This window comes from Triturus cristatus, chromosome 7, assembly GCF_964204655.1.
Source record: "Triturus cristatus chromosome 7, aTriCri1.1, whole genome shotgun sequence".
NCBI lineage: Eukaryota > Metazoa > Chordata > Amphibia > Caudata > Salamandridae > Triturus > Triturus cristatus.
In genome coordinates this window covers 1767544404-1767562860 of record NC_140590.1, presented here as the reverse complement: position 1 = coordinate 1767562860, position 18457 = coordinate 1767544404, and the positions used below count along the sequence as shown (strand labels likewise).

The window sequence follows — 18457 nt, the reverse complement described above, 5'->3', positions numbered from 1 at the left end:
GTCAGCAGGGAGCAGGTACGTATGCGGGGTGCTGTAGACTGACAAAAATTATCAGGTATAGTACCTCTCACGGCGCGCGGGTGCGGGATCCGGGCTCGTCAATCCATAGCTCAGGGAGCTTTAAATACAAAATGCGAAGTGGGTCGCACACCGCTCGTCATACTAGCAAATAGCCCCATAGGATTCTGGAGAATGTAGTGACAGCGGCGGGTACACCTATGCCACGAGTAAAAAGTTTAAAATGCCATCCCTGGACACGTGTTTCGAGGTAATTGCCTCTCGTCAGCAGGGAGCAGGTACGTATGCGGGGTGCTGTAGACTGCCAAAAATTATCAGGTATAGTACCTCTCACGGCGCGCGGGTGCGGGATCCGGGCTCGTCAATCCATAGCTCAGGGAGCTTTAAATACAAAATGCGAAGTGGGTCGCACACCGCTCGTCATACTAGCAAATAGCCCCATAGGATTCTGGAGAATGTAGTGACAGCGGCGGGTACACCTATGCCACGAGTAAAAAGTTTAAAATGCCATCCCTGGACACGTGTTTCGAGGTAATTGCCTCTCGTCAGCAGGGAGCAGGTACGTATGCGGGGTGCTGTAGACTGCCAAAAATTATCAGGTATAGTACCTCTCACGGCGCGCGGGTGCGGGATCCGGGCTCGTCAATCCATAGTTCAGGGAGCTTTAAATACAAAATGCGAAGTGGGTCGCACACCGCTCGTTATACTAGCAAATAGCCCCATAGGATTCTGGAGAATGTAGTGACAGCGGCGGGTACACCTATGCCACGAGTAAAAAGTTTAAAATGCCATCCCTGGACACGTGTTTCGAGGTAATTGCCTCTCGTCAGCAGGGAGCAGGTACGTATGCGGGGTGCTGTAGACTGCCAAAAATTATCAGGTATAGTACCTCTCACGGCGCGCGGGTGCGGGATCCGGGCTCGTCAATCCATAGCTCAGGGAGCTTTAAATACAAAATGCGAAGTGGGTCGCACACCGCTCGTCATACTAGCAAATAGCCCCATAGGATTCTGGAGAATGTAGTGACAGCGGCGGGTACACCTATGCCACGAGTAAAAAGTTTAAAATGCCATCCCTGGACACGTGTTTCGAGGTAATTGCCTCTCGTCAGCAGGGAGCAGGTACGTATGCGGGGTGCTGTAGACTGCCAAAAATTATCAGGTATAGTACCTCTCACGGCGCGCGGGTGCGGGATCCGGGCTCGTCAATCCATAGCTCAGGGAGCTTTAAATACAAAATGCGAAGTGGGTCGCACACCGCTCGTCATACTAGCAAATAGCCCCATAGGATTCTGGAGAATGTAGTGACAGCGGCGGGTACACCTATGCCACGAGTAAAAAGTTTAAAATGCCATCCCTGGACACGTGTTTCGAGGTAATTGCCTCTCGTCAGCAGGGAGCAGGTACGTATGCGGGGTGCTGTAGACTGCCAAAAATTATCAGGTATAGTACCTCTCACGGCGCGCGGGTGCGGGATCCGGGCTCGTCAATCCATAGCTCAGGGAGCTTTAAATACAAAATGCGAAGTGGGTCGCACACCGCTCGTCATACTAGCAAATAGCCCCATAGGATTCTGGAGAATGTAGTGACAGCGGCGGGTACACCTATGCCACGAGTAAAAAGTTTAAAATGCCATCCCTGGACACGTGTTTCGAGGTAATTGCCTCTCGTCAGCAGGGAGCAGGTACGTATGCGGGGTGCTGTAGACTGCCAAAAATTATCAGGTATAGTACCTCTCACGGCGCGCGGGTGCGGGATCCGGGCTCGTCAATCCATAGCTCAGGGAGCTTTAAATACAAAATGCGAAGTGGGTCGCACACCGCTCGTCATACTAGCAAATAGCCCCATAGGATTCTGGAGAATGTAGTGACAGCGGCGGGTACACCTATGCCACGAGTAAAAAGTTTAAAATGCCATCCCTGGACACGTGTTTCGAGGTAATTGCCTCTCGTCAGCAGGGAGCAGGTACGTATGCGGGGTGCTGTAGACTGCCAAAAATTATCAGGTATAGTACCTCTCACGGCGCGCGGGTGCGGGATCCGGGCTCGTCAATCCATAGCTCAGGGAGCTTTAAATACAAAATGCGAAGTGGGTCGCACACCGCTCGTCATACTAGCAAATAGCCCCATAGGATTCTGGAGAATGTAGTGACAGCGGCGGGTACACCTATGCCACGAGTAAAAAGTTTAAAATGCCATCCCTGGACACGTGTTTCGAGGTAATTGCCTCTCGTCAGCAGGGAGCAGGTATGTATGCGGGGTGCTGTAGACTGCCAAAAATTATCAGGTATAGTACCTCTCACGGCGCGCGGGTGCGGGATCCGGGCTCGTCAATCCATAGCTCAGGGAGCTTTAAATACAAAATGCGAAGTGGGTCGCACACCGCTCGTCATACTAGCAAATAGCCCCATAGGATTCTGGAGAATGTAGTGACAGCGGCGGGTACACCTATGCCACGAGTAAAAAGTTTAAAATGCCATCCCTGGACACGTGTTTCGAGGTAATTGCCTCTCGTCAGCAGGGAGCAGGTACGTATGCGGGGTGCTGTAGACTGCCAAAAATTATCAGGTATAGTACCTCTCACGGCGCGCGGGTGCGGGATCCGGGCTCGTCAATCCATAGCTCAGGGAGCTTTAAATACAAAATGCGAAGTGGGTCGCACACCGCTCGTCATACTAGCAAATAGCCCCATAGGATTCTGGAGAATGTAGTGACAGCGGCGGGTACACCTATGCCACGAGTAAAAAGTTTAAAATGCCATCCCTGGACACGTGTGTCGAGGTAATTGCCTCTCGTCAGCAGGGAGCAGGTACGTATGCGGGGTGCTGTAGACTGCCAAAAATTATCAGGTATAGTACCTCTCACGGCGCGCGGGTGCGGGATCCGGGCTCGTCAATCCATAGCTCAGGGAGCTTTAAATACAAAATGCGAAGTGGGTCGCACACCGCTTGTCATACTAGCAAATAGCCCCATAGGATTCTGGAGAATGTAGTGGGGCTATTTGCTAGTATGACGAGCGGTGTGCGACCCACTTCGCATTTTGTACCTGGATTCTGTAGCAAAGCAACCAAAATGTCGCTAAGGAGTTGTAGCGATGATTTTCCTCACGCTAACCAGCGATGCGTTGAATCCTTGCCGCAAAGGAGGATGATGCGCTGATTTGTGTGCAGGACAGAGCAACAAACTTCTGCACGCTAAGCCGGTGATACGATAAAATCCTTGCCGCGAAGGGAGGATGATGCGCCGAGCCTGTTGCGTGTGCGATCTTGTTGCAATGAAAGAAAATGGCGCTCCACGAGAGAGCGACAATCCTGAGGCGACCCTATGAAAATGGCGAAAGCTCGGCATCCGCGCAGCGATGTCGTGAAGCGTTGAACTCGATGCGATGATCTTTGGTTAGCGAGCACTTTGAGGCCCGCAAACACGCAATGCGATAATCTTCGGCTTAGCGAGCATTTGGCAGCCCGCAAACGTGTGATGCGATGATCTCTGGTAGCGAGCACTCAGCGGCAGCAGAGCGATGATTTTCCTGACGCTCTTCAGCTGCGGCGGCTCGCTAACGGGCGTTAGCGACTATTTTCAGCACTCTCTTCTCCACAGTAGAACTAGAGGCCCTGGAACTCACAGGAGCCTCACCTGCAGATAGAAATCCTAGCTGGGAGGAAACAGGAGGCTGGTGGTGGAGTCTGATGTGCCTGAGACTCCTGCAGGAGGCTAGCTCTCTTCTAGCCCTTGGGTGATTGCTGTAGCAAAAATAAAATTCCTTCAAAGTCCTTTTCCTCTTCTTCCAAGTCCAGTAGTAACCACTGCAGGTCAGTCCAAGAAACAGCACACAAGCACAAGGACAGTCCTTCTCCTGCAGATTCCTTAAGTTACACAGACAGAGGTTCTTCTTGTTGTCCAGGAGCAATACAAATTGTAGGGGTTTCAGCACAGATATTTATACCCCAAAAGTCTTTGTTCTCAGAAGCTACAAGTCACTGAACCCAGCCAGAACCAGTTCTGCTTAGTCCTGGAGCGCTTTGTTTACCAGGCTGCTTCTTTCCTTTCAGAGTGCAGGGCAGAGACATCAGACGCACCACAGGAGGTGGAGCCAGCATTGTGGAGGGAAGGCACAGCCCTATTCAGGTCCCAGGTGCAACTCCTCTCACCCATCTAGATGCAGATCTCTCTATTCACCACTGGGACACCTCAACCTGTCTCCTGGAATTCCCCAGCCCTGTCACTCCAAAACCAGACAGCCAATACACATAACAGCAGAGCACACTGGAAGGCTTAGGCAAGAAAATACCTACTTTCTAAAAGTGGTATTTTCAAACACAGAATATAAAAATAAACTTCACTAACAGATGTATTTTAATATTCTGAGCTCGGGCATACTAAATTCGTGTTTCTACCATGTTCTTTGGGTCAGTTAGGACTATAGAATGTAATAGTCAAACTGCCCATTCTGGCCTATGGAGAACAGGTAGCCTTACAGTAGTGTAAAACTAAATTGGGTGTAATTCACTACCAGGACATGCTACACACATCAGGGCATGTCCTACCTTACACATACAATGCACCCTACCATAGGGGTGAATCACATGATGCCAAGGGAAGGTTCAGGGTCTGGGAATTGTGGGCACTTCACAGCCAAGATGGCAGTTCTGGACTGCACACAGACACGGCAATGGCAGGTCTGAGACACACTTTACAAGCTGCTTCTGTGGGTGGCGCAAACCAGCGATGCAGGCCCACCAGCAGGCCACGCTACTAGGACTAACAGGCAAACCAAATAAGCCAATCATGGATATACCAATTCACATGTCCTATTTACACAGGGAGAGCAAATGCACTTTAGCACTGATCAGCAGTGGTAAAGTGCCCAGAGTCCTAAAGCCAACAAAAACAGGTTAGGAAAAATCCAGGAGGAAGGCAAAAAGCTTAGGGATGACCCTGCAAAAAGGGCCATTTCCAACAGAGGGCAAGACACTTTCTGGAGAAGTGGGCACAAAAAGGCATCCTGTTAGTAGGCAACCAAGGATCTCCTTCCAAACCGATACTTTCTCCCACCTCAAATCTGAATTTGGCCTTGCCGACTGACTTATGCCACTTTATAAAAATCAAAGCAATCCTCTCCAGCCACAAAGCTTCAGGTACTCCTGACCTCCCTAACACTATAAGGACCTTATTTAAAGGGGGCACATACCCTCCAAAATATTCTCTCTTATCACTCCCACGGCCTCCTCTCTGACTAAATCGATACAAAATAAATGGGAGTCACTCGTATTTCATTTTGTTTAGTGTTGTTTTTTTTCTTGAGAGCAATAGATTCTTTGAGGTTATTTCTAAACCAGATTCCCAATTATTTTATTTTCTCTATGTACCATTTGAGATAGTTATCATTGTTTGAACTGTTGCAGTAGGTATTCAGAGATAAGACCACCGTTTTGTCTCTGTAAACACAGTAGCCCGACGTTTGGGCATAGTCATTGTTGGTAGACATAATGTTTGGCAAAGCAGAATCAGCTTGGGTTGTGAAGATTAATACGTCATCGGTGTATGCAGCTACGTTTTTGCGACCTGAAGAAAAGGGGATACCAGGAGTGGAGGGGTTCTCTTATTTTTATGAGGTTCCAAGTTTAAAAGAAATAAAAGGGGGTAAAGGCACAGCTTTGTCTGTACCTTGTTGTAGATTGAAGGAGTTGGATATGGTTCCATTGATGTTTATTCTAGCTGTGGGTCCCTTATAAAGGGCAAGAATCATTTTAGTCAAAAAAGGGCTCAGTTTGGATGCGGTTAGGGTGATGTAAAGAAAAGACCATGAGACTTTCTCAACGGCCTTCTCCGCATCTAATGTGATTGCACAAGTGGGGTGATTGAGAAGTTGGGCTTTCTTGATAACGTGGTTGACTAAGTCTGCCTTTGATGAAACCGGATTCTGAAGGATGGATAATTGTTTTGAGTATGGGTTCCACCCTAAGTGCAAGGAGTTTAGTTTAAATTTTGCAATGGATGTTTAATAGGGAAATTGGGCGGTAGTTTGCGGGGATGGAGGGATCTTTCCCTTCTTTGGGGATGACTATTATAGCGGCTTCTGCTGCGGTACCACTGACCAAACCAGTGGCGTGGCTAGCATCCGAGAAGAAGGCTCCCTTCTATGCTCCATTGTGCCCGATGCAAATAACTGCTTTATCCACATCCACAGGTGCACTTCAGCACATACAAGGAGGCCCAGACACACTGAACATGTGGTGCACCTAAAGCGCCACTCATCTGCTGCCCCGCTTTGCCGATGCTTCACCACTGACCTGAGGCTTCTATCTGGCCTAGCTCCATGAAGCCAATGGAGATGCCTCTGATCTCAAGATAGCCACCAATGGGACACTCTTCTAACGAGTGCAAATTCCTATGCAACTTCTAACTGCACTGGACCGCCAGTGGCCCCAACACAGCACGTGATCAGCCCGCAGAGTCCACTGTATGGTAGATGCTGTCCTGCCTTTGTTTGCTTCTCACATCCTTACTGCTTCCCCCTTGTGGATTACTGGAGGTCATGCCTGACCTTAAAATGGCCGCCACTGGGACTGATACCTCAAACTAATGTCGTCCTGGTACTCTTGAAATGACATAAACCTCTCGATCTCACATAACATTCTTCTACACTGTCTCAAGTTTGGTTCCTTTTTCTCTTGACAGCATCCCTTAAAATTGAAGTCTCAAATGTACAGAGGAGGTGACAGGCCTGCCAGCGATTTGTATGCCCTGTTCGTTTGGCATGCTCATCTTTCCCTCTCCTCCCACGGACCAATAATACCCACAAAATATCCTCCTCTCTGCAACCTGGATCCAATTGATGTCTAACACAGTGTCAAGGTCCAGAAGCACACCTCAGTGCAAACACTCTTCAACCAGCTGCTCTCACTAGCCTGGAATTGACACAATCTTATAAAGATGACTACTTTCATCACCATCATGGTCGACCTCCGAATATATGAAACTAGGGAGTCCAGGCAAGGTTCAAAAGACTCTAAACCAGCACAAAAGAGATCCAAACAGGACCCTGACTCCCCTATACAAAAAAACTGATAGTAACAAAGCCTTGGACCTAATTATGCAGAAACTTGCCGCAGTGCATTCCCTCGCCCAATCAACAAAAGCTACCACAAAATCCATGCAGAAGGATCTCATATCCATAAAACAAGATATTCTCTCTCTAAGGGGCAGAGTTACTGAAACAGAATAACTTATTGGCCTCCTAGAAGACCACAAACAAAACTCTCCAAAGATGCTTGAGACCACCACCACAAGGCAAGCCCAAATGGAAAGAAACATCATAGAATTAGAAGATTGACATAGATGGGCAACCTGGGGGTCATTGGGCTTCTGGAGGGAGTGGAGGAACACACCATCCTGCTCTGCCTTTGTCGAAAAATTGATACCTCAAGTCTTGGGCATAAGCTTCACAAAGAACTTTAAAATTACACAAACACAAAAAGTGTCTACTTTCAAATCAAAAAACAGTAGCTCACCAAGACTTCTTATCACAAGCCCACTCAGTTACTCGCAGACTCAAGGCTTAGCAATACAATTCTCCTTCATATGTCCTGCACGATTGAAGACCACCAGCAATGGTAAAATAACAATCTTTGAGGATCCCAGCGATTTGGACTTTTTCATTGTTGAGATCCAGGGCCAAAGCAAGAGCATTTAACACTACATCCAAACTTATATTACAGGCGCATGCTCCACAAACCTCTACTAACTTCTCTCCATGGTGTGTTTAGCCTCCAACCCTCACACATTTGTAGTAAGACTCATGACCTCTGTGAATTTCTGTCAATAGGACAGGCCTTCACTGTCTTACACCCACCTAAGCTGTCGCTAGTGGCATGCCTTGACAGCCATAGGATCACATACGCGGCATAGAGTAATAGCAGCTCTACCCTGCTTATGCACATTAACCCTACTAAATAAAATAACTGAAATGACTTCCTGTTTGGTAAGTCACCCTAAATATGTATTGATAGGCTCTAAATCCCGCTCCTTCCCGGATGCCATTTACTTAGCTGTTCGCACGGTTTCATTGTTCTTGTTTAGCACCCTCTTTATTACGACAATCCTGGTTACTATTATGAAGTATTAATGTAGTGCTTGTATGTTCCTAAAAATGCATGAATTGCTAACCATGGTGGAAATTCGACGCTAACTCATCCATGTAAGATGTGTGACATAATTTTCCCTGACTACTAACGCACTCAAATCGGCGAATTTGCATCCTGCGCAGGCTACAGTGCTAAATGTTGACTTCACAAGCACCTGTTATTTGTTATTCACTTAATGTTACTATCTGGTCGTTCCTTAATTACCCATAGTTCCGTATTCATTTAAAGGAGTTACCAGTCCACTTTAGACTAATGCAGAATTTACCCTACGTATCTCCGGACCCAGCTGACCTCTTACCCATGGGTTTAGCAAACACCTTTCTCTTTCTCACTCCTTCTTAGGGTGAGAAACTTAAGGGTGTGGACTCTAGCCCTTGAGTCTAGGCTTGATCCCTCATGGCCACCACAGCCTTTCCTCTGAACGGATCTCTCTCTGTGCCCTTACTAAGAACATTGGCTCGTACGTACATCTAGACCCCACCAGTTTTGTCAGAGACATAGTTGCAGAGAGACCAAATGGGGTAAGAATTAAGTGGGCTAACGTTAATCCCGTTACACTTCTGGCAGGAGTTATAACTAAATGTTTAACAGAAAATGACTACTGCCTAAGTAATGGGATAGTACCTGCTATATTGCTTTCCACATTTTATAAAATTAATACTGTTATTGAGGGCTTACTGATAGGTAGGAGTAGGCCACTGAAAACCAGGTCAGTTGGCTGGTTTGACAAGAATTGTACACAGGCCCTGTCGAAACTAAAAACCGCGCTGGCTACCAAACCTAGGGATAACACCTGTATTAAGGCCGAACGCCATAATTACAAGATCTCTTTGGAAGTTCGGAAAAAAGAAATACAGGAGGAGTTATGGCACAAACTCAATTTAGCGGCAAATACAAATAACAATAGATTATTTTGGGAGACAATTAACTGCCCTTTCCTAAAGAATGATACCATTCCCGAACTAACATCACATGTAAACTGCAATGCCTGGATTGACCATTTTACTAACATTTTTAACGCAGATAGGTTGATTTTAGACTCTTTAACAAATCACAATTCTGTACGGCTATCGTCCCCCTTATCCATTAGATTGGACGAGGTTTATTTGGGGCTGTCAAAAAGTAGCGGGGGTAAAGCCCCAGGCCCCGATGGTGTTCCCGTGGACTTGTACAAACAGGAGATGAATTTATGGGCACCAATTTTAACTCGTATTTTTAATGCTGCCATAGAACGCAACCTTCCCTTGACCTGGGGACAATCTATCATTGTCCCCTTGTTTAAGAAGGGGTCCAGATCCGAGGCACGGAACTATCGTCCTATCTCCCTCCTGGACTCATCAATTAAAATTCTGAGCAGAATCCTCCTTAATAGATTAGAAATATGGGCATAGGAAAATAAAATACTATTTTATCGCCAGTCCAGTTTGGGTTCAGGAGGGGTTTAGGCACGATGGAGCAGTGCTTGAATCTCGACCTCATCATAAACAAATACATCACGGTTAAGAAAGGGAACCTATTTCTATGTTTCGCTGATCTTAGCAGCGCTTTTGATTTGGTTGAACACTTTATTTTGTGGCCCATACTCCTGGAGATGGGTGCACCAAAAGATATTGTACATTTCCTGGCTAGATTATATGAAAGGCTTTCTTGTAAAGTGCGTTTCGGGTCTAATGGGGAATCTACACCTTTTTTTTAGAGTGACCAGAGGCATCAGGCAGGGATGTGTTTTGGCCCCCTTGCTTTTCTCCTTATTTATTAATCAAGTCGATACAATCCTTAGACAGGTCCCAGCTGATGCCCCTCGAGTAGATGGCGACCCTATCCCAATACTGCTGTATGCGGATAATGCCGTCCTCTTGTCACGTACCCAAATTGGCCTCCAACGCCTAATTCACAGCTTCCTGAGGTTTATTGACAGCAGGAAGCTGCTAATTAATAAAGAAAAAACATATGTAATGTCTTGCGGGAAGAAGAAAGGGGTTAAAAGGACTTTTTACCTGGATGAGGCTAAAATTCAAACCGCTAGCAATTTTTGTTATCTCGGTGTTACATTCTCTGGTGACGGGAGATGGGATAATGAATGTGAAAATGTGCGCCTCAAAATGGTAAAGAATAATAACGGCGTATTCAGATTTGCCTCCAAGCTTGGGAACAGTAGAATTAAGGATATGATTTAGATTTATAAAGCCAGATGTCTATCATCTGCTTTGTATGGGGCTGGTGTGTGGGGTCACTATACCCTTTGTGGTAATCGTATCCAACTTGACGAAAACTCATTCTTGAGGCGTCTTTTGAGTGCCCCCGCATCAGCCTCTACAGAGCTAATCCATAGAGAAGTGGGTCTAGATTATATCAAAGACCTTGTAGCACTTCGTCCATTGGCTTTATGGCGATCCATCTGGTCTAAAACTGAAACCATATTCACCCAAAAAGTAATCAGAGACTGTCTAAGGTTGGATCATTGTTTGCACATACCCTGGCTCAGACATATCCACCACTGGTATAAGCTTCTTTTTAACTTGGATCCTTTTTTAATACCGGTGGAAGCTGCCAGTATATCCAAATTAGATCTTAAGGTGTCTTTTCTACGCAACTCAAGACAATCTAGAGAACTTGCCTGTGCCAAACAATGTACCTCTGTTTTTTATTGCGAAAATAACACGAGTGAAGGTTTCCAGCTATACTTAACGGAAGTCTCAAGAAGATCTCACCGTTTCGTTCTTACTCGCCTAAGGCTCGGTATAGTACACCACCTTGTGTCCTTTCCCATCATTAGGCAGCATAGTAACACTTTATGCCCCTGTGACGACTTATCCAAACAGAGTTGTTGTCATTTTATGCTGTTTTGTAAATTTTATACTTTTTTAAGAAGACACTTTTTAAAACCTATCTTTTTAAAATATAATGTACGGTCCACCAGGAATGCGATGCAGCTAATGTTTACTTTGGAAAGCGCAGATATATGTTTTTATGTAGCTACCTATATTTTGAAATGTATGACCGCCAGAAAATCTATTGTTATTTAACCCTTTAGGATTTTAATAAGTTGCACTTGTCACTTTGTTGAGTATTGCAGAGGTCTCCCCCGCGACAATTGCACATGTCCCGATATGTGAACTGCACCTTATATTGCGTATCTTGCACATTACTTGGCACTTTAGCAATCAGTATATGTAAATTTATTGAGTCTATTAGAGCCTTCCTCTTCTGTATTCATACCGAATATTCTTTTTGTGGAGATTGTATTCCAGTTAGCATGTCTTGTACATACTCAATGTAATTGGTTTATATATTTTGCACTTTTATAGTTTTATTGTATGATTGCTGTATGTTTTATATTTCATGTCTGCTATATGGTTGTATATACAAACCGAATAAAGCATTTTTGAACTGAACTGAACATTGGCTCGTAATCACTCTCCCTATGTTGACTTTTACTTTGCTTCTCTCTCCTTTTCTCTCCTTTTTCTCTTCTGTCTCATATTCTCCCTCAACTCCATCCTCTCTCTCTTCCCCACCACATTACCTTACCCCTCCCTTCCCCCTCTCTACCACTCTTGCAACCCCTCCCTTCCCCACTCCCCTGCTGGTATCCCCTACACCACACCCCCCAACACTCTCCAGCGCTTGACTAGGGATGCCTCTCACAATACCCTTAATCCGCTAATATGCATAACATAAAGATGTTATTGTTAAATCTAAAGGGACTAAACCACCTGACGAAATGCCAGAAAATTATAGAATACTGCTGTAATCTCAAAGGTGACAGATTACCCCTTCAAGAAACAAATCTGTCCCTCAAAGAAGCTATCCTTCTAAACTGTGCCCCAGCCATCAACAAAAAACATGCATTTGAAATGTAATCGGTCTCGCCTTTGGGACCCTATAAGTATTTAGCCATTCGCCACATTATCATGGATGCCTCAACATCTACTGTTCCTTAACATAGCACTGCATTGAGAAGTACTTGCAGTTTTATAGCAGGCTGCCATTCTTGCCAGAACAGGGTATGAAGCCCATAAACTTAGGCAGGAGTCCGGTTTGATCTCCTGTAATCAAAGGAAGCGCGTGTCTGTTTGCTGAAACGTTATAGTCCATTTAAAGCACTCGATGGGACAGTAATTCGTTCACACGCTGGTCAGAGAACACTGGTGTTTGCTCATGCACCGCTGAGTAGATGCTCAGCAGGCATCCCGATTTGATTAGGAAAGTGTGTCAGGATGGCAGAGACTATCAACTGTGCTCACCATGTGCCATCATTTGCAAAAATGTACATCAGTATATACCACTGCTGCCAACAGCATGAGACAATATAAGAAAAGAAACATGACGGGAATATGGAATAATGAGAGTATGGAGTGAAAATGTAAAGAGGTTAGTGTAAAGTGAAACAGAGAAAGGGGATGTAGGGAAAGAAAAAGAATCGGCAATAGAGGGATGAGAGAGATAGTGTATGGACTGAAGTAAAAGAAGAAATGTAGAAATACATTTGGAGGGGTAAAAGGATAAAGGAAATGAGGAGTGTAAAATAATTAGAAAAAGAGAATAAGGGAAAAGTCGGAAACATACTTGCAAGGGAACAAAAGGAACATGGAAGTAGTGAAAAGAAAAACAAAGAAGAAGAAACAAAATATATGGGAACAGAATCTAATAATTTTAATAGAAGGAGAAGAAAGGAAAAATAAAGAAAAAAGAAACAAAGACAAAGTATGAGGAATGAAGTAAAAAAGAATGAGAGCTAGAAAAGAAATGAGGAAGGGGAGGGGTGAACATTTGAAACATATGCGGGTGTCATAGGACGATCAGAGAAAGCCTTGTGTATGTGGAAATAGGCGTGGCCAGGTCATTGACAAGAGACGCTGTCAGAGCTCACCCTTAATGCCTATGAACATTCTCACTGTGAGAAACCCTCTGGCCACTGGCTTTTGGCTGGGCGCACCCCAACACACATGGTGTTAATCACAGTGTCACTCCTACTGTACAGTTTGAATAACTTTCATTGCATACTGAGTACCTTTAAACATGACCGCAGTGGGTAAATCTCAGGGGCCAATCGGAGTATGTTTCAGAGAATATGTAATCATACAATACTGTGCTCAGAGTGAATCATTCTTACTGATTGAGTGTCTCTCAGTGGCCTGTCTCAGTGGCCTGGTAAACTGATGGTGCCCTGGGAATCTATCTGAAAGTAGAAACTGGCCATGTACCTTGGGTGAGCCCGATCCAGTAGCAGCGACTAGAGAGCTGGCCTGGATCCAAGGAGAGGTTTTAAGTCCTATGGTGGGAGGGAGACGCAGATTCACCGACTGGGAGAAGCAGCTAAGCTGGTGACTCTCCTGCAGGCAGCTGCACTGTGAGAAGAGGGACACCCTCCTGTGGGCCACGGGGCTGCTCTAAAGGGAGCGGACCCTCCGGTCAACCGAGCTGTAGGCAGGGGCCTCGGGAGGGCAGACACTCTGAAAACACAAGACCCTCTTCGCACTTCTGGCAATGTGCGTCAAGCTCACTTCATGTGCTACTGGCTGAGGGACCCTGCCTGCAGAGAGCAGGGCTCTGAGCGAGACAAGCTGCGGAGAACAAGCCACCGAACATTGATTGTTCACATGGGTAGTCTGTGTTCACGAGACTGTCGCCCAATAGGCCTTGCAAAATCTCTCAGATGTGTGCGTGCTGCCCATACATCAAAGCTTCCAGCCAGCATTTAAAGGTGCAGTCACTAATAAGAAGTGCCTGATGTAAAATGTAATATAAAAAAGCGCGACACCCATCCCTGAAACCGGTGCCGTGGAACAAAATAGTTTGTTTACGCAGGCTATTGGTTGCAAAATGCAAGCCCGCTATATGGGCGCCGTGCTCATACACAAGCATCAATAAAGATGGAGGTGTGGCAGTATGTGTGAGGCTGACTGGGCCCACACGAAATGCCAAAAAAGAAAGAAAAAGTAGTGCAGTGAAACCAAACATATGACCCAAACTGAAAGGATCCATGCAGCAAGGGAAGTCACTAGGGCAGGAACATAACGGCCTCAAGGCTGGACAAATCTACCCTATTCACTAACCAAAACAATGGAATTTCTAAAGGCACATCAAACACCCAATCGAAAAGCGGTGGGCGTATTGCATGCCCACAGAGGAATTACAGCATGCCTTGCAGAGCAGCGCATGCACGCTGCCTCTAGGCTCTACCTAAAAAGTAATTACCGTCATCTCCAACTCGTCTGGCCTTAGTATTACCACTACTGAAGCAGATTCTTAATGCAGATGGCTCAGTACCAAACTGCAGAAAGACAACACCAAAATTATTGTTGTGAACATCTACACCCCCAATAATGACCTCCCTGCATTTTAGTCGCAAGTACATTTTAAAAGAAAAGTCTTCCTGCCCCCTCACAGCAGAATCATCATGGGTGGGGACTTTAACCTCCCATGGGACGGTGTCCTTGATAGAAACTCCTCCTGCCCATTCAGACTAAACAAGTCTCACAAACAAATGCTAAATCTATACAATGACCATAAGTTGAAAGACTATTCAACCAGAGAGGCAAAGACTACTCATTCTTCTCTCCCCCTCACAACTCCTTTACCGCATAGAATAGTTGACAAAGCTCATGTCCCAGTCCCATCTAGCCCCACCATCGAACCAATTTTAGTGTCAGATCATACCTGCATATCCCTTCTCTATGGTATATCACACTCCACACCCAAATCTAAATCTTGGAGAATGAATGACCCCATCTCAGAAGAGCCATCATTTTGAGATAAAAGTAAAAAAAAAATTACCCAATTCAAAGAACTTACCCTCAGATCGTGAGGGATGCCTTGAAAGCCACCATTCGGGCCACATGATCAAATAATGTTGTGGAAAAACAAAAAGGATAACCGTAATGTAGACAATCTGGAAGAACAAATAAAAACTTTAGAAAAAGACCTCAAACATTCCAGAGACAAAACTCAACCCTCCTAACAAAATTAAAATAGGAATACAATAAAATACTCTGCCACAGAGCACACATAATTGTCCAAAGGAACAAAGGTATGGATCTCTGTGGTCTTAATAAGGCTGGAAGGTTACAAGCCTTTTACGTAAAAAGAACTTACCGTAGACCCAGAATGACCTCCATTACCGATGAACATGGCACACCCTCCAACAATAGGGAAAAATATCTCATCACATTTGAAAGCTTTCATAGAAACATTTACTCAAAAGCAATAACACTCCCTACGCAACTTGCCCAGAGTACCTTAACAAGATCCCCATCACCAACATAGACAACGATACCAAATCCTAACTCGTAAAACCTATCGCGAGATGTGAAATCGCAACATGATTAAAATACTCAAAGCAAGAAAGGCACCAGGCCTGGACGGCTTCCCTGCCTCCTTTTACCAAACTAGGGAACCTTCCTACAACACTCTCTTAGGAAATCTTTTTTTCCCCGCTTCTCCTCCACGTTTATTCATTTCTTAACGAAAATCTCTGGAAAGGCACTGAAACTTATTTTCTTGTTGCAGGTTCATAGTGAGCGGTGCATCGGAATGTGCTTATCTGGGTTATGGCAAAGTCAAAAGTTTGGAATGTGGCATCACAAACAAGTGGATCTGCACCAGAGGGACCACGTTTGAACGAAAGGACAGAAAATATGATTAATCAAGACCACTTTTGTTCGTGTCATCGAGAGAAGTATTTGCTTGTCCACAGTGACTTGTGAAACTTATTACGCGCCCTCCATTCCACAGACGCCTTTTGAGAGTGGGTGCTCCTCTCACAAGTGGCTCTGAGCTGATGAGACACCAAGGTCGAAAAAGTGTGGAATTATTCACTGAAGGATTACTTATATGTTGCTTCTTTCTAGGCGCAGGTATCTTCTCAAACTGCGTGCTGTGAGGGGTTTTAAAACCTGATTTAAAACACACTTGCCTTCAGAGCAGTGAACTTTTCATAAAGATTCTCAACAGGATCAGGCAACAAACGTAAAAAATGTTCTGTTTCAACCCTTTGTCGTTGCATCGCTCACAGGCTGTGAGGAGATGAGGAGATGAACCACGGCTTCCTGAAATGTACGAAGGACCAGAGGACTGTGCCTGTCCAGAACTGGGCCACTGCTCCGGACCTCGTGATTCAGAATCGACCTCAGTCCTCTCAGACTGTGGCTGCTGTTTCTGTCCTGCAGCTGCCTGTGCGCCTGAACCCAGCGGCACACGGATGTGAGAAGCCAGGGTTCAGGCCCCAAAAAATCTTCTCGCGGTGGTGAGCCAGATGTGATCTGGGCGAGCTATATCCAGGCCCACTGGCCCGTTCTGCCGAGCTGACAAATAACAGGTTTTCTGATAACTCGGAAAGAGAATGAGTGAAATGAGCAATAAAGATGTCTTTAAATCTTGTTTTTATCTTGTCACATTTGCTATGCGGTTCAAAGTCAGAGGTCAAATGCCAGTGTACCTCTCCTTACAATTTGCTGCTTATTTCATCCTGGAGGCTGGTGCTCTCTCTGACTGAGCATTTAAAGGATTATGTCAAGTGAACTGTGATGTACAGAGTGTGAAATGAAGGCTGTATGTAGGATTTCGGGTTCTTTTTTAACAACAAACTTTTAAATTGCTTGTAGATAAATTGTACAATCTGTAAATGGGAAAGCACTTTTTTAAATATCATTTTGCAAATAATAAATCTTTTTGCTGAAACCCAATTTCCACAGATTGTTTAGACACTGTAGAGTTTACTAGTAAAGCTGCATGTTAAGCTTGTGGCCATTTCAATGGAAAATGTAATGTCCGTAAATGACTGTGCGCGACCTCATCATGCTTTGGTTATATATTAAAAGTGAACATTCCTGCCCCGTATATGTGAGCAAGGTTCTTTTTATACATGAAGAAAATATTTACTGTATTGAAACAAATAAAATAGGCTTTTTGCACTCATATACTTGAAGGTGGTCTAGTATGTGATAATGAAGATAAAGGTGACTGTAAAATAAAATATTTGCCTAGGATCACACAATGTCAGACCATTTTACAGATCAAATATGTTACAGTTAGGTCAAGTAGATTCTACCAGACACTAAACCTGCAGGCCAGGTAATATTTTTATGATTTTAAGAGGCTTGGGTGTAAAGAAGAGTAGATGCTGCATTTGGCTCTGGTGTTGAGTTTAATTCTGCCATTGTATTCTGTCAAGTGTGTATAACAACGAGGATCATAAACCGTTTTATGCAATAAAACATGTTACTAAACTTTTTGTGTCAATCAAGTATTTTTTCTTTTTCAAATCAACACTGACAAGTGCTCAGGCTGATCTTGGCTTTCCCTCCTACAGTGCGCCCCGATAGTCTCGATTCTTAACCCCGTTACCCACTGAATGTCAAATCCTAACGGACAGGCAGCCGGCAGTGGAGTGAGCTCTCAGCAGCACCTGGTTCCCGTGCTTCAAAGGACAACACTTATCACGTAGATGGCGTAACTACCCTTGAGACACAAACCCCCTGGTGAACTGGCTGCCAGCGCTTCATTAATCTTCAACAAACTGGTGCGCATGCCCATCACGCTGAGAAGCTTGTAGAGTTCCACCTCAGGCACAGAGTAATACATAATGTTTTCCACATTACGTTCAGATATTCTTAATTCACGGAGGTTTCCTCCACACCAAAAACATACACACGGAATTCACAATCCTTATCTTAGCAGCCATTCAGGGTGAAGCACACATGCCAATCCAGTGAGAAAATATTCCCATGTATACTCTGCTCCTGGCTGGGCACTGGGCAAGTTAGGTGCTACTGCCCCCATCACGGTCTCCATTTCCAAGCGGGATTGACCTCTGAGTAGATGCTGGGGGGCTGCTCAGGTTTACAGAATGGGAGAGCTCTCACACTGCTTTGAAATGTTTGGGTGTAAAAGTTACTAAGTTATCCTACAGGACCGCAGTAAAGGTGGAAAGTCAAACAAGCATTTGTTTGATTTTGAGCTATTGGTGATGTAAATGGCAATGTTTTTACCACTGTGTTATGGAGTTTATGTATGTGATGTGTAGTGGAATTATGTGGGTTGGATTGGAATTGTTAGTTGTGGAGCAGCATGAAGCACAAGTGAGGAGGTGAAGAGCAGCGTGAGGCACAAGTAAAGAGAGTGAGGAGAAGAGCAGCGTGAGGCACAAGGAAGAAGGGTGAGGAGAAGAGCAGCGTGAGGCACAAGGAAGAAGAGTGAGGAGAAGAGCAGCATGAGCTATGAGGACAGAGAGTGAGGAGAAGAGCCCCGCGAGGCCCCAGGAAGAAGAGTGAGGAGAAGAGCAGCATGAGCT

At 45.1% G+C, this 18457-nt stretch overlaps 1 protein-coding gene across 4 annotated transcripts in view; it reads left to right on the top strand.

The window, feature by feature from the left end:
• The window catches only part of LOC146813027 (uncharacterized), a 132548-nt gene extending 115155 nt beyond the window's left edge, over window positions 1–17393 (top strand). For all 4 annotated transcript variants that reach the window (XM_085620055.1, XM_085620057.1, XM_085620054.1 and 1 more), the window contains one exon: window positions 15676–17393. In XM_085620055.1, the coding sequence (XP_085476181.1) occupies window positions 15676–15811 (136 nt within the window). In that variant the 3' untranslated portion in view covers window positions 15812–17393. The remainder of the gene's footprint in view (window positions 1–15675) is intronic.
• The last annotated feature ends 1064 nt before the right edge of the window (window positions 17394–18457 follow it).